The sequence below is a fragment of the Camelus bactrianus genome, chromosome 27, assembly GCF_048773025.1.
Source record: "Camelus bactrianus isolate YW-2024 breed Bactrian camel chromosome 27, ASM4877302v1, whole genome shotgun sequence".
Lineage (NCBI taxonomy): Eukaryota > Metazoa > Chordata > Mammalia > Artiodactyla > Camelidae > Camelus > Camelus bactrianus.
This window is the reverse complement of record NC_133565.1, coordinates 35,615,628-35,631,950: the sequence shown is the minus strand read 5'-3', so window position 1 is coordinate 35,631,950 and position 16,323 is coordinate 35,615,628. Positions and strand designations below refer to the sequence as shown.

General features: G+C 45.9%; 1 protein-coding gene across 9 annotated transcripts in view; it reads right to left on the bottom strand.

The window, feature by feature from the left end:
* Positions 1–467: 467 nt before the first annotated feature.
* Positions 468–16,323, bottom strand: part of UACA (uveal autoantigen with coiled-coil domains and ankyrin repeats) — a 69,891-nt gene continuing 54,035 nt past the window's right edge. For 7 of the 9 annotated variants that reach the window (XM_074354117.1, XM_074354118.1, XM_010955325.3 and 4 more), the window contains 9 exons: positions 15,380–15,487; positions 14,820–14,852; positions 14,232–14,330; positions 12,317–12,353; positions 11,391–11,443; positions 6,886–9,624; positions 5,018–5,170; positions 3,261–3,326; positions 468–661 (listed from right to left, as the gene is read on the bottom strand). In XM_074354117.1, the coding sequence (XP_074210218.1) occupies positions 590–661; positions 3,261–3,326; positions 5,018–5,170; positions 6,886–9,624; positions 11,391–11,443; positions 12,317–12,353; positions 14,232–14,330; positions 14,820–14,852; positions 15,380–15,487 (3,360 nt within the window). In that variant the 3' untranslated portion in view covers positions 468–589. The remainder of the gene's footprint in view (positions 662–3,260; positions 3,327–5,017; positions 5,171–6,885; positions 9,625–11,390; positions 11,444–12,316; positions 12,354–14,231; positions 14,331–14,819; positions 14,853–15,379; positions 15,488–16,323) is intronic. The other 2 variants (XM_074354120.1, XM_045516916.2) reach the window with 1 other exon arrangement.

Genomic DNA, 16,323 nt, shown 5'->3' with positions numbered 1-16,323 from the left:
TTAGCACTGCAGACCGTTTGTGAAAAGAAATTTATTTTAAAAGGCATAAAAGTTACTAGTGTAAGAAGAAAAAAACCCTGTACCTCCAGAAGTCAAAGGCACACATTAAGTCACTTCAGCGAAGCGCCCCCGGCCAGCCAGGTTGTCGCATGTTCCCTGAAACCACACCAGGCCTCGCAGCTTGACTGAAGACGCGAAAAATCTTTTGATCCGCTTGAAAGTGGCCACCTACCCAATTAATTTCTCTGAGAGAAATCTTCAAATAATTATTTCAGCTTAACCCCTCTTCACATGGACCCACTGAGATGGCTCGTGTTTTACTGGGGACTCAAGGGTGTAAAAACAGCAAGCCAGAGCAAGGCAAAGAGTTACCTTCTTGGCCTAATTGAAGTTAGTATGTAGAGAATACAAGACTTGAACTGATACTGAAACACTCGGTAACATATTCATCTAATAAAAAAACCTACTGATGGATCAAAATAGACTTTATTTTAATTACACTAGCACAGTGGGGCCCAGAGAGGCCGGGGCGTTGCACACAGGACGCTCAGCACCGCAGGGAGGGCCACCCCCGGCCGCCGCGCCGCCGCTAGCACACGAGCCCCTGCCGCATCTGTATGATCTGCAGCAAGGCCGCCTGCACGTCTTCGTCCATGTGGCCCTCGGGAGAGAGGAGAAGGGGGGACATCGTTTACGTCATCCTCGTTTACACAAGAAGTTCAAAGACAAAGACTTTCTGACAGGGCCAGACGCCGAATCCTCAGCGTCCTGGTGATCCCCTAGAGGGCCTGCCGGAGAAGGGAGTGGAGCCTCTCACGTGAGTAAAGAACGCAACTTGAAAGCAGTGCCCATCAGTTGCTCTTAACGTTCACCGTCAGAGAGCAGACGGACAGACTTCTCTCTCTCTGAGTGATGGCTTGGGTGATGGGGGGTGTGAGTTATAGATGACCAAAGCCAGCGACAAGGAAATTTCTTTTTTTTGGCTCTTGCTAAATTTTTTTTAATTAGACAAGAAATTAATGACAAAATCCCCATATTCATATTTTTTACGTAAACAGGATCACATATTTTGCAGTCTGCCTTTTCTCCTGTCACAGAAGTCTTTCCCAAGTGATCTCCTTGCTTGTTTTATGGTACAACATCCCACTGTGTGGATGTATCACAATGTCTCTACTCATTCTCCCAAGGATGGGCGTTTACAGGGGTTCCGGTCTTTGGGGGCAGGTTCCTAGAGAAGAAGCTGCTAGGTCAACAAAACAGGCTCGATGTTTAATTTTGCTAAGAGCTACACGACTTCTCTCCATAAAGGTAATAACAATGTGCACTCTCACTGACGGGGAATGAACGTCCCTGTCCGACAGCGCCCCGGGCAGTGCACAGATGATCATCTTGTCTAAAGTTTGTCGATCCCAGAAGTGAAAAATGGCACCTCCTTGTTTACTTGTATTTCCCCCACTACTGGGTAGGTTGAGATCTCTTTACACGAACATTATCCACTTATATTTAGAAAGAGACACTTTAAACTTAAAAAGATGGCAAGAGGTTGATTAAATGCAAGTCAATCTGGTGAGCTCACACCCCCCCTCCTTTTTTCTTTGCTTGAGCCCTTGAATAGGTTTCAGCATAACACTTCCTATTAATATCAAAAGTTTTGCTTCTAAAATCTGTTTCTATAACAGCAGGATGTTTAAATTCCAAACATTAGCCATAGTTGACTAAACTGAATTTCTTAGTTAACTTTATGATGCCAGAAGGCAAGATTATTTCAGATGCCAACTGCTTTTGTTATGTTTCATTAGGAGTCAGCTGAAAAAAAATTCGAATTTCAGAAGCATACATTATACAAAGTTGGAGCTCGTTAGTTTGCGTCTTCCGGCAAGAATGTGCTCTTCCTCCCTGGCCAGCACCAGACCCAAGCGAGCGCCTCGCCCTGCCGGACACAGACCTTCTGCGCTTCCCTGCAGCCTTCCCTCCCAAACCCCGTCAACAGTCTTCTCTGACAGCTGCAATAATAGCACACCTCCGAGTCCCAGCCCACCTTCCATCTACCCAGAGGAAGAAGCCAAAGCTACTTCACCAGGCCATTCATTCTTTTTCACCCGTTCCCCCTTCATCTCCTATAGAAAAGGTAGGCTTTTTTTTTTTTAACTGAAGTGTCAGTTCACATCGCTGTGCCAGTGTCTACTGCACAGCACAATACTTCATTCACACACAAGCGTACAGATGTGTGTTCTCATACGCTTTTCCACCGGAAGTGACTACAGACATTGAATATAGTCCCCTGCGCTGTGCTGTATGAACCTGTTTATCTATTTAAGGTAGGCTTTTTCATTTCAAGAGTTTGATGTCATGAAATTTCTTTTTTATTATTTACCTATTTTTTTATGACCTTCTCTGAAGCTTTCTCTCAACAACTTTTCTTTTCCCCCCACTGTGGACACTTCAAATCCTAAACAATTCTTATTATATCTCACCTGCTATTGTAATGTTGTCTCTACTGTCTTCCCAAAAAATCCATTCTGAGAATTTTGGAGATGCCGAAATCACAGGGTTTCTACAGAGCATTAAGTACCACATCCTCTTACGTGAATCATTTTTCTTAGTGTGACTTTTAAGTAGCTTTCCCATCACGTCCCTAAGGAAGGAGACTCACAGTCTCACGCCTCACCACGGTGAAGGCTCAACGGAGGGAGGGCACAGCGCATGCGCAGCACCCAAGAGGCCCTGGGTTCAATCCCCAGGACCTCCTCCAAGCAGAAACCAACCAGTAAATACTGCTGATATTCTTCACAGAACCAGCTTTTCTTTAAATTATGACAGTTCCGTGCACACTTTACTTGTCATTTTTGGGTTTCTTTTCTCTTCTCTACATTTCAAAGAAACACTCCTGAGCTCCCAGGAAACAGTGAAGTCCTTCCCACCCTCCCCTTTCGGCTGACAGCCGCGAGTGGACGTCGGGGCGCTGCCTCCAGCCAGCAATGCCGTGAGCGTGCGCCGCCGTCACATGTTGCCAAACCGTCCAGAGCGTGAGTGACAAGCAGATGGGACAACACTAAACTTAACATGCTGTGTTGCCACACAGCTTCGTACATTTCTCTGGGAGATATGCAAGCCATGATTAAAAGAAACAATTATTTTAAAATAAGCATATGGGGTACAACTACTTTAAATGTCAATGACTTTCACATAAATTTACTGGAAAAGAAAAAAACTATTTTCTCTAGGACGGGATCCTTTCCCAAGGAGCAGCTCGTCCTTACCTGCGCAGCACTGAGAAGGTGAGTCCGATAAATGGCGACCACTTCTTGGTGCTGTCTGGCGGCATCCTAGAAACGTGGGGAGGTGGACAGATCAGGATACCAGCTTCCTCATTCCAAACCTGTGGAGGCTTGTGACCACTCTGTCCTCGGGCCGGATGCTTCTCAACAGCAGTGTTACTGAAGTGCTCCTGCCCCTTCTCACAGCAACCCACCTGGACCCCAGACGCAAACTTCCACAGCCTACCGCTGGACCAACCTTTCTAATGAACGTGTGGAAACACTCATGGCGAAACCAGCGCCACGTATCCCAGGTGACATAAAAGTGTTGCTGTAGCTCATATATGATGCCGTGCAATTTTCCAGGCACCAACGCGTGCTTCGGATCCTTGCAGAAGCTCCCCGCCCCATCCCATCTCTGGCTTTATTCCCTCTCGTGCTCCGAGGCCGAGACAGCTCTTTCCTCGTAGCACTTTTGACTCAAAACCCTTGGGTGACACCGCATCAGATGTGAGAGAGAATCCAGGCTCGTCGGCCCAGGACCACGCGCTGCCTGCTTCCCCTCCACGCCCTGTTCACGCCGCTTCCTCGCCTGGGAGAGCGCCCGCTCCCCTTCACCTGCCGGAACACCACCTCCCTGCAGGTCCGCGCCCGGCGCGCCCTCCTCTTTGAAACTGGCCCCCCCCACACCAGTCCTCCTCCTTTCCTGGGAATCCAGTCACTTCGAATGTGGGACTGTGTTCTAAATTCTGTATTTGGTATTTTTTCTCTTTCGTTATTTTACTTCCTGTGGATCTACAGTTTGGCTCTCGAGCTACCCAGAACTCCTTGGGGACAGGAACTGTGCTCTCTCTCTATCCCCGACAGGACTTAGCACAGCACCGTGAACGTAATAAATAACAAACAGATGTTTCCAAATCCTGACGCAACTGCCATACCCTTTTGATAAGACCCAGATCAGCAATGTGTCATCGTTAACCTGCAGGCCAGCGGTGTTACAAAATGAACACCTAAAAAAAAATGACTTTCTTGTATTAACAAGAACTCATAACAAATTCCTGTAGAATAGGAAAATGTTACGCAGTAATTCACACCTGACTGGGCTTTACTGTACTTAGCCTTTCTCTCTCTGTTAGGAAGGGAGCGTACCAGGTCACCCTCTTTCAAGTGGCAGGAGCCTCCTACCTTCAGCTTCCAAATCCAGAGGCTTCCTTTTAGTGCATAAGGAAGACACGTGTCCCTGTAGGTATCCATAAGAATATATACGCATCCAGGCGCTTTCCTTTAGTGCATAAGGACGTAAGGTATAAAACCATGGGAATGCCTGTCTTTATTCTTAAGGATAAAAGATTATAAAAAAAAAACTTCCTTTAGTTTTGCGGACCAACATCCTAGAGAGGGTGCCGCTGCCAGAAAGGTGTCAGACTAGGAGTCAGCAAGACCCAGGACTAAGTCCCAGCTGTATGACCCCAGGTGTGCTTTCATCTTTGTTTCCTTAAGGATTAAACAGGAGCAATAAAACCTTGTACAACTGTGAGGAAGATAAAGTTTAAAGCAGGTAAAATGTTTAGTGTAGTGCCCGGCATGTAGTAAGTGTGTAAGTGACTAGTGTAAGTAACTTTGAGCAAAAGTGGTTGCACTTTTGGATCTGAACACAGCCAGAAAGCAGCTTGGTTCCTAAGTAAGCTTGCACCAGCAAGCAGACGCGCCCTGCACGAGCCGGCAGGGAGCCGGCAGGGAGCCGGCGGCCCGGTACTCACCGCCAGCTGCTGCTGCAGGCACTTGACCTGGTGCTGCAGAGAGTCGACCAGCTGACTCTGCCTCTTACTGGGGCTCCCGTCCGCGCAGGTGAGCTGGGGGAGGCCGCCGAGCGCCTGCTTCAGTCTTTCCACGTCATTAAGCAGTTCAGTTATCTTACAAAAAAAGAAAACAGTTGGGGGAGAAACATGTATTAGTCACCTAGTCACTTATAATGAGCATCTTTACACAGAACTCATTCCTTGAGATGCAGAATTTATCTCAATATACCAGAAAATTGAGGAGTGAATACTGTGGAGATTGTTACCAACAGTATAAAAAAGGTGTAATTTCCTCTCAGTTAAGTTCCTTACAAAAGCGTTACCAAGTTAAGAATAAACATGATGTGTACCCTGAGATCTGGATGCGAGCTCGGTCCAACTAGTTTTAGGTCAGATGCGAGCACCTGTGAAGACACGCCGGCCACCTGACAGGGAGCCCGAAGCGCAGGAAGGCGGGGGACTCTCCCCACCAGAGGCTGAAAAGTAAACGCACGTGGCTCATGTACATCTAGAGTTAGCTTGCATACCTTGTTCCTTCCAAGAATGTACAATTCTAGATTACTTTGTATTAAAGAGAAAAAAATGGGGAGACTGTTCAGAGCAGTGGAAAAAACACAGGATTTAAAGTCAGCCAGACCTGGGGCTCACCAGCTGTGCGAGCTCGCTCCCCCACTCTTTTGAGCCTTAGTTTCCTTATCAGTGAAAGGGGCCGATCTTTCATGGCTAAGAGAATCAAATGTAGTCACGAACGCATGTCTGGTACGTAGCAAGTGCTCAACACATGGCAACAACCATAAGCAGATACAAGAAAACCTGCTGTTAGAATGACATTTCATTTTACTCATAACTGACTTTCAAATGAGCTGAGAGCTTCCCATTCTGGGTCCCACAAGCAGACACGGCGGAGGTGAGCACCTGTGTGCTCCGCTGAGGGGGGCTGGGGCGCGTCTGCCTTTGCTTATCACTGTGTCCCCAGCACTAAGCCAGCACCTGGCAGGCAGAAGGCATTTGACAGTCACTTGTTGAGTGGGTAAAACTGCTCTCCACCTGCCTGATTTCTCATCCTCATGGAACATACTTTGTTCAACTACCAGTTTCAAAAGCATTGTTGAGAACCTATTTGGTAAACGGTGCCATGAGAATGAAAGATAAGAAGGAAAGATAAGTTATTACAGATGTTGTAAATGGATGGAAAACCAAAACACAACCTGTATTTGGGGAGAGGAACAGTCTCCTGCAGGCTAGATTGGCCAGTGAGGGCTTCAGGAAGGAGGGTAAGTGCAGGCGCGCACTAAGGAATGTGGGGGACTTAAGGAGGTGGAAAGGAGGGGGGCCGGGCATTCCAGGCGAGGGAGTGCTGGGCTATAGGGAGATGCGGGCTGGAGGGCTCGGTGCACTGGGAGGGGCGGGCGCCAAGAGCGAGTCTGGGGGACCCACAGCGACCTGAGTTTCTTGCAGCCCAGAAACAGCACTTCGCTGCCCTCCCTCACCATCCTTCAGGCCCCCTAAAACCCGTGGGTTCTGACCAATCGTTTTTGAGGCAAGCGCCCCATTGAGTCTCCCCGTCTTTCCTCAGTTCTTGGCTGTACCAGCTGAGGAAACAAAAGGAAAACTGCTTTTGATTTCTGTTTGTGTAACTGTACTTTTTTTCCAACTCCAATTTTTTTTTTTTTGCACACCCAGAGTCACGCTGAAAAGGTGGCATTTAATGGTCACTTTGTTTGTGCCTTCGTAAACCCGTCTTGTGGGTAAAGAGCCTCCTGTCCCCTGGCAGCTCTGCACTGGGGCTTCCAGTGCAAAGCCACGCTCACCAACGGTGTCAGGATTACCTTGTTATCTTTGGCCTCGATCTGCTTGGCGGACTCCTGTATTCTGCTCTGCAGCTCTGTGATGGTTGTTAAGGACTTGTCGCACCGCTCCTGCTGGTCCTTGATTTCTTGCTCGATGCTGAAATGGAGCAACTCCTTGTCACTCTTTGCAGACCGTTCCTTCTTTTTGGCACGCAGAGCCTCCTCACATGCCTCCTCGTACCTCCGATTCAGGTTGGCCAGTTTCTCATTTAAGCTGGAAACCTGCGTCTCCAAATCACTTTTCGTTGCTTTGTATTTAGACAGATCAACCACCTCTCTCGTCTCCAGTGTTCTCAGTGCTCGCTTAGTGCTCTGAATCTCAGCCTGGAGTTTGGAGACCTCTTCAGTTTTGTTCCGGCTTTCTTCTTCCTTCTCCCTCAAGCTGGCTTTGATGACCCCAGCTTCCTTCTCAAATGCCTCCTTCATCTGCAGGTGCTCTGCCAGGGGCACAGAGGCATTCTTTTGATTCTCCAGCATCTGCTGCAGCTGGGCGACTGCCTGCTGCTCCGTCTCGTAGCACCTCTGCTTAGCCCTCAGCTCCTCCCGGAGCGCCTCGATGGTGCCGTTAAGAGATTTCTTCAGGGCCTCAACCTGTTCCAGCGGGACGTGCTGTTTCTGCAGACGAGTTTGTGCAGCGAGGATCTCCGAAGTCTGCTTGGCGTTCTCCTCCGCCAGCTTCTCCTTCTCGCTCTTTGCCTCTGTGTACTTCTGCAGCAGGTCGCTCACCTGCCTGTTCAGCTCCTCTGTTCGCCTGCTCAGCACCCTCTCCGCCTGCTGGGCCTTCTCGGCGGCAGCGCTCCTATCCCGCACGTCCTTCTGCAAAGCGCGGAGCTCGGTCTTCAGCTGCTCGTTCTCCCGCTTGCGCTGCGTGGCCTCTGCCTCGCTGGCGTTCCACTTCTGCGTCTGCGCCGACAGCTGTTCTTTTAGTTCTTTCTCTGTGGCTTTGAACTTTCTCTCACACTCTTCAAGGCTGGTGATTGGGGTGTATTTCAGCTTAATGCACTCCTGGATGGTGTCGAGCTCCCGTCTCTGGGCCGCAATCTCGGCGTGCAGCGTGGCGATCTCCTCCTGGCCCCGCTGGTAGCTGGCCAGCGCTTCGGCGCCGCGGTCCTGCGCCTTCTGCATGCTCTTCCTCATGGCGCTCATCTGTTCCTCGTGCTCCTTCAGGCTGATGTACTCCGCTTTTATTTGGTTCTGAGTGTTCTCCAGGTTTCTTTTTAATTCTTTGTTCTCCTCTTTTATTTTCACAAATCCCTGATTTATATCTTCACATTTCTTCTTTGCGTCTGCTAATTCTCGGTTGGTTTTGTCCAACGTGCTAGTCAGCGCGGTTTTAACCTCTTCATGGGTTTCCACTGGCACGTGCTGACGGCTCACGGTCTGTTTCAAGTTAGTGTTCTCGGAAATGAGCAAATGTATTTTCTCTTTGTCTTCACCACATTTTTTATTAAGTTCAGACAGCTGTTTCTTAAGTTCAACAATAGTGGATTTCAGAGCCACGATCTCTTTTTCGTGTTTCTCAGGAGGCACAAACACAGTTTCCAGGCGGCTAACATTCTTACTTAAACTGGCGTTTTCCATCAGCAGTTTCTCCATTTCCAACTTCTTTTCTGTGTATTTCTGTGTCACATCTGAAAGCTTTTTATTCAAATCACCAACAAGTGCATCATGTGACTTTTTCATCTCTTCACTTACTTTCAAAGGAACGTAATGATCTTTCACTTCCGCTGTCAGGCTGTGCACCTGCTGGGTGAGGAGCTTATTATCCAGACAAAGCTTTTCGATTTCCTTCTGTAACGTCTGATTTTTCGATGTTAACTCAGTGACCTTCTTCCCAAGTTCTGCTGACTTCGGCTCCAGCCTGCTCCTAAGCGGCCCATGCTCCTCGGCCTGGACGTGCTGGGCCAGTCTGGCCCGTAAGCTCTCAAGCTCTCTCTTTAACTGTCGGATTTCGCTGAGTGATCTTTCGTACTCTCTTTCCACCTCCGCTAGTTTTTTCGCCTTCTCGCTCACTTCACTCGACAACAGGCTCTTCATGCTTTCAAACTTCTCGGCAGGGATGGCCAGGGCCAGCTGGGCCGACAGCTCCCTGAGCCGGCCCTCCAGCTCAGCAGCCTCCCTCCCGCGCTGCTCCCGCTCTGCGTGGCACCTGCTCACCTCCTCCTGCAGCCGCCTGCTCTCGCCCGCCAGCCTGCCTTCGTCCCTCCTAAAGCCCTCGACGAGCGCCTCACTCTGTCTGACCTGCTCTCTCAATCTGCCCACCTCTGCAGTCGCGCCTTCGTATTTCGCTTTCATGTCCTTCAGCTGGTCCTTCAGCTCCTCCGTGAGCCTATGGTTCCCGGCCGCTGCTTCACTTGTGAGGTGCTCCTTCAGGGCAAGAAAATGCGTCTGCATTTGCTTCACTTTGCCTTCCGACTCATACATTCTCCTCTGCACGTCTTTCAAGGCGTCTTCCAGCTGCTTTATCTGCTCATCTGAATCCTCCTTGACCCTCTCACACTCCAGCGCCAAGGCTTTGCACTCCGCCACCTTGTGAGCCAGTTCGTTTTGAAGCTTGAGTCGGTCCTGTTTGGCTGAATCACAGAAAGTTCTCATTGCTTCCAACTCTTTTTTTAAAATTTCACTTTCCGAGTATGAGGTTTGATTGGGCAAGGAGAGCTCCAGGGGTCTTAACATAGACCTGCTCTGCATGTGGACTGGCACGCCTGGGGAGGCACACTGCAAAAAAAAAAACAGTAAAACATTAGCCCCCGAAGCCTGAAGAAGACGCTTACCTACCAACCTCCTCAGGTCAGCAGCCACAGGGCGCTCAGACTAGTCTACCAGAAAGACACAGCACTGGTCTCTGAGGTGAGGAAGCAGCTCTGGGTGCGACTTCTTTAGTCAGCTCTCAAGCAGGGACATTTGAAAGCCTGCTCCCTTTAGTGTACTTCTGGAAGAACGAAGAAGGAAAATGGTCGTGGGCTCTGAGGAGGATTTCCTCTTTCCTTTCCCATTCGTAGTACCTGTCCACACATGAATGGCGCCTTTATCAAAACACATTTACCACTTCCATGCTTCACGGCACATACTGTGCTTAGAACTTCAAATTCTGAAGAAAGTCATCAGAATCCTTGAGTAAAAACAAGGGTTTTGCAATTTTAAATCTACGAAAAATTTCATAGAATGATACATTATTTCCTAACAACATACATTGACTTCTGAGGACCCTCTTTGTTAACTCCAGTGTAATGTTATTTAAATTACAAAAATAGCACCAAAATAAAGTTAGCTAGTATAACAATCATCAAGAGAACGTTAATCAACTCACAAAGTAGAACCACGTCGTCTTCTCTCACACAAAAGGATAAATTAGAATTTCGCATACATCTTACTACAAAATTTGATTGACATCGCGTTCCCTCTACTAAATGCTGACAAAAGAAGTATCATTTAACTTCTCATTGAAAGGGTTAATAAACATTAGAACATACAGCATCAAAGATTAAATTTAACTGTTTCTATTTTTCCCCATACACCTGTTACAGTAAGCGCTCTTTTCTTTAAAAGTAGTAATTCGTTGGGGAAAGCCCTGTGCTACGGGTGCCTCCCACGACGTTAACAGGCAGGCCTCCCCGTTGTCAGGTACCTCCACACGCCCTCCCAGGGGTCAAGAAGGTAAGTAACAGCACAGGTACTTCTCAGCCTCAGTCCGCTTCTGATTATCTTTCAACTTACCGACTATCTTTAGACTAAGACTATAACAAACTACCACACAGCTTCACAATTTCCATTTGCATTTTACTATAACCAAATGTTTATCTAATCTTCTTAAATATTATTTGGTTGATTGGCATCCGTTCTCTCAACTTAGACTCTCAGATGTTTCCAGCTTAGAGTGACCTCAGACATCATGGAGGCTGACGCAACTCCGCCCCAGATGTAGGTATGTTAGAAACCCTTCAAAAGCCCAAACGTCGACCAGCTCTGCAGGCCACAGAAGGCACTAGGAGCACAAGCCTGTCATAGCTGCTGGGGACTGAAAGTGAGGAGCAGACAGACAAGAAAATCAGACCGCACCCCCCACGGGAGGCTTTCTTCATCTCGAGGTGAATTACCAAGATACAGAAGATACATTTGAATGTAAGGAACAATGCACTTCAGGGTCAGAACAAACGTCTTTAGAATTATTCACACCTATTCTCCCCCTTAAATGAGCAAATACAAAGAGCTGACTGACTAACGTCAAAGAATACAGACATACTATCAAAGCCAATGAACTCCCAATTCAGATCTCTCCAGTCACTGTCACCAAAAATACTCTAGAGGGCACTACACAGAGCAGCACCTGCTTTCCTGAAACTCAGGACCACAGACCAACCTTCCTCTGAAAATGAGAACCTTACTCAGTGTATATTTACTTGAGAAACAGACAATGCTATTTCCTCTTTTTAAAAAGGTACAAATATTTTTATGTATTTTTAAAATTAATTAAAGTACATTACCTGTGAGTCTGTCATGTACATTTGACCTTGTTTAAGAAGCATATCTTCTTTTCCTAAATAAATCCAAATAAATGATGTCTTAAATATCACACCAAAGAGAGCTAGGTATTAACTGGGTGTTACGATCTCCTTTATTATTCAAATAAAAGAGAAACATGAGTTACAACATAAAATTATTTTGTTCTAAAGTATCCATACTTTTCCTTATTATCTCCATATACATAAGGAAAGCACCTATATTCTTCTGAATAGATACTAAGCTGGTTTTTAGAATTATGCAAAACTGTTAGTCTAAACATGCTAAATAATTGTTATAAAATATGTACATTGCAGTCAAAATAAAAAGTGTTCTTTGCAATTTATAGGATAATTACTACTATACTTAGCTGATGGATAATTTAATATTCAAAGGAAGCAAAAACTTAGATTTTCTAGAGAAACTATTTAAAACTGGAGAATAAGCAAAAGTGAAGATTAATTATACACAGTCTTAAAATAAGTAATAAATAAGCAACTGCTTATGAAACTTCTAGCTAATTTTAAAGGCTTGCCTGCACTGAGACCACAGCCAAAGGCTTCTTCAAGTCAGAAAGCTACGCTGGCGCCTCTTCCCACAGGAAGAAGCCCCAAATATCGCAAGACAAACGTCTGCCACCGACAAGACAAACCTGGCAATTCACGCAAGACACAGTTTAAAAGTCTAGGGCCCAAGGAAAATCAGAGCCTCAGGGAGGACCAGGCTGTTGGTCAGAGGCTACAGCAGGCTCTTTGGCCCCTCCTGGCTCCAGGCTGGAGGACAGCACACAGCAGCCGGATGGAGTCTTCCAACAGCGTATCACGGACACTTGGACAAAATAAAGAGGCAGAAGCAGTCTTCTCTGCTTGAACTGGGTGAACGGTAACGATATTTATACTTTCATACTTACGGCTACTGAAGTGACTTCCTGATCCTAAATGATCGCTCTGAAAGCAGAAGTATAAAGTAAAACATTTTAGGTGAATACTGTTTCCTTTTGCTAAATCCTGTGCCTAGTTCAGCTCTAAATGATTGAGTCATTAAAACCACATTTTCAACATTCCTTGTTCCTCGTGAGTGTCATCCTACGCGAACTCACAAAAAGGCAGAGCTCTAGCGGCAATTAGAGACGTCGGCTGGGAATAAAGCACTTCACTAAGCATTTTAGTAAAAGCAGCCAAGCGTTTCAAGGAAAAACTTTACTGCTCAAAAGAAAAAACAAGTGCGCCCCAAAGGGCCCAGATAAACTTCCGTGTTCTCTCAAGCTGTTCTGAGTGGAAAGCTCGTATGGTAGTTACGAGTTCAGGTTCTGGCTCTGACACTTCCTGTTATTTAGAAACCCCTGATGAGCGAACCGCTCTGTGCCTCAGTCTCCTCACTTACAAAGGGGAGACAACAGTAAAACGTACCACAGCAAGTTGATGTGTTTACTAAACGCATGTAAAGTGCACAGAGCAGCTTCTCGCAGGTGGCTGGGGCTATGAAGGTGTTAGCTACTACCAGTTTCACTATTACCTTTAAAAGGTCTTCAAATATGAAAAAAGATAGAAGCCACTACACTAGGTCATTCTTTAGCTTATAAAACTGTGTTTCTAAATAATCTCAGAATTCTGTCATTTAATATAAACGTATCTTTTTGTTTTATTTTTAAAAACGTACCAAGGCATAACTCACTTGCAATAAAGCACACGTGTGCAGTGCAATGAATTTCTGCACTTGTATACTTTGTGTAATCACAGCTCAGACCAAGATGCAGAGCATGCCTCGCACCCCCAGAAGCGTCTCCATGCCCCGGTCTAGGCAGGAACCCCTCACCAAAGGGCGGCCTCCACTCTGACCTCTCTCAGCACAGATTCGTTTTGCCTCATCCTGCCCATCAGAAAACTGGGATCAAGCAGTGTGTGCTGTGTCTGATCTCTCAGGCAACTTTATGTCTGTGGGACTCATCCACGCCTTCACCTACTTCTTCACAGCTGTGCCCATTTTTTTTATTTATAAAGAAAAATTTCACTTTTGTTATATACTCTGGAGTTATATTCCCCCCAAATGATAAAAGACTCACACTGAATCAGCCACTCTCTTCAGTGATCCCCCCCGCCCCAGCAATGAACAACACTCATAAAATACACGTTACGGCTTTAAGCCGCGCAGCTCAGAGCCAGGAGTGCGGCCACCCCCCGCAGGCAGCCGCTGAGGAAGCCTCTGGGCACCAGGGGCGTGCTGCTCCCTGATCGAGGGGTGTTCCGCTTGTGAAAATTCTTCAGCTTACACACTTTAACAGGTGTCTTTTCAATGTATATTGCATTTTGATGAAAAGTTTTTAAAAATTCATGGTCGTCAAAAAACTAACAGCAAACTGAACCAACAAAAGGCAAGTATATGATCTGAGAGTTATTAACACATTGCTCTCACCAAACAAATCTGTGTATGCACAAGATCCCTTCTGAGATGATCCTGGAAACACCCCTACTCATTTACATGACGCTTTTTATCATCGCCATCACAGTCACTGTAACTTTACAAGTAAAAAAGTATGTTGCTTTGAAAAGGTAAAGATGGACGAAGAGGAAAGTTGGGGAAGAGAAACTGGAACTGAACCAAATGTCAGCTTAGTCAATGTCGGCGACTTCATTTATCCTTTATACCAACGCCGGAGGAAGGGACAATCACCCCAACTCTGCCAAAGCGGCAGCGCGCTCAGAGACCCTAACTGAGCGGCCCGAGGGCACGCCGTGAAGAGGAGTGACAGCGCAAACGCAGGTCGGGCATCACGCCCTTTGCCACTGCCCGCGAGGAGCTACAGGAACTAATCAAGCCTTCTGTACCTCAAAATGCTTAAATCTGCTTCTCAGAGCCTCAATCGTTCGTAGGCTTTCTTCGTGTTGCTTTTCTTTAGCTGTCAAAAGGGACTTCAGCTTTTCTTTCTGAAATGGAAAGGAATAAATACAGAGCAAAATCACCCTGGGCTTGAAATCGGGTTAAAAATGTGGTTTAGAAAATGTGAATTAGAATTACTGTGAGGACTGCAGTTAATGAATTCTCTAACCTGATGGATTTTTAACAACTAGTAGAGCTGAAAATTTATATAAATATACTAATAAAATATACTATATATAAACAATATTATGAAAAGTACAAATCTCTGTGGTTTGTTTTAAATCTTATTATTTTCAGACGTTTTCTTTATAATGTTTTGAATTTCACATCTTCTCATGAACTTTCACAGAAAATGAGACATCGTCCTCACAAGACACCTTCCCAGTCACGCGCAGGCTTTGTTTCCCCCTCTGAGCAACAACCAAAACCAGACAGAGCCCTGCCCCCATCCCAGTTCAGGACTGAGCGCTCTCCTGCAGCACCGTCTTCCATTTACGTAACGTTTTACAGCTTTAAAGTAAAATTTATCAGCCTACCTCACTTTCCAGATCATCAGCAACCATGACTTCCTAAATTTAAAAACAAAAAGAGAAAAAAATGTATTTTCACTCTTAAAAGTTTATTTTAAAAGGCATGAGTTTGGCAAGTGTCTTTCAAAAAGGCTGGACACGTCTTTAAGACCAGGGACGAGGAGGTGACAAGAGTTTCTCGTACCCCGTTCCTGTCGTCTGCATCGTCACTCCTCCTCCTCGCTGACCAGGTCCAGAAGCACTTGTGATTCTCCGGAGAAGCCGTCAATCAGCTGCAGCTAGGACCTGCCCCCCCCCTTCTGGCTTCTGCCCACTCTCTCCTTCCAGCCCGACAGCCCCAGCCATAGCTCAGTGCTTGGACATCGCTCTGTCCTCAGATTTGACATTAGAAGTTTCACGTGAAGGTCCTCGTGAGCTACAACCTTCCCCAAGGGCAACGTCCTGACGTTCCCCCTCAGCGCCCAGCACCACGACCCGCAGGGACGGGCGACCACGAGCAGTCTGTTATTGGTGGTGGTGACCGGCAGTCAGACCGTCTTGTTTTCTATGCCCTGCGGGTTACTCACCTCATTCAGCTGCAGCTGTAACCCGTTGACTTTATCCAACAATATTCTCTGCTCTTGCTGAATTTTTCTCAGCCTCTCTTTCAGATCTTCATTTTCAGTCTCCAGATCCTTAAATAGTAAAGGTGACAGGTGCCAGACCAACTATTTTTTAAAGAGTAACTCTTACGGAAGAAACTTTTTAAAAGCAGCTCACTCTCATAAGCAGATAAACACACACATACAACAGCTTTAAGTATAAAGATACAATACTTTCAATGGCACCCAAATAATGTAAAATCTGTACATGAGAAATAACGTAGAGAAGGGCAGCCCTGTGACGCCTAGTAAGTGCAACTGCACGCAGGACAGCGAACCACCACGGCCCTAACAAACAGGAAGGAAAAGCGCCGCCTTCTGGGCAGAAGGGAGCCACACAGCACGGCGACTTGAACCTTTGCCTAAAACTCCTCAAGTCTGTGAGACTGTCCTCGCGCTGGTAACCAGCGCTCCAGGGCTGATTTTAAGGCTCCAACTTAAGGCCACAGTTTACGCTCTTAACGCTGCATAGGAAACTATGAAAACGCAAATAAAATGCTTTTGTTTTATCATATAGAAATGGCTATTCAATTTATATTTTAATGAAAATAAACCATTCAACTATGGCTCTTCTTCCAACAAAATCGAAATAATACTTATTTTTTTGAATACTCTGATGAACATAAAAGGTCGTTAACAAAATTATTTTTCTTAATAAAAATAAAAAATACTTCACAAAAACATTCAGATTTTTTTTTATTTACATTGGTAACCATCATTTTCATCATTTAATTTCTAAAATGAATACAAATTTATGATTTATGGTCCAAAACATATATTTAAATCAACAAAAAGTTATATAAAGTTATTAAATTATTTACTTCCTAGTATATACTAGAAAAACACTTCTTGTAAGATAAACTGACCCA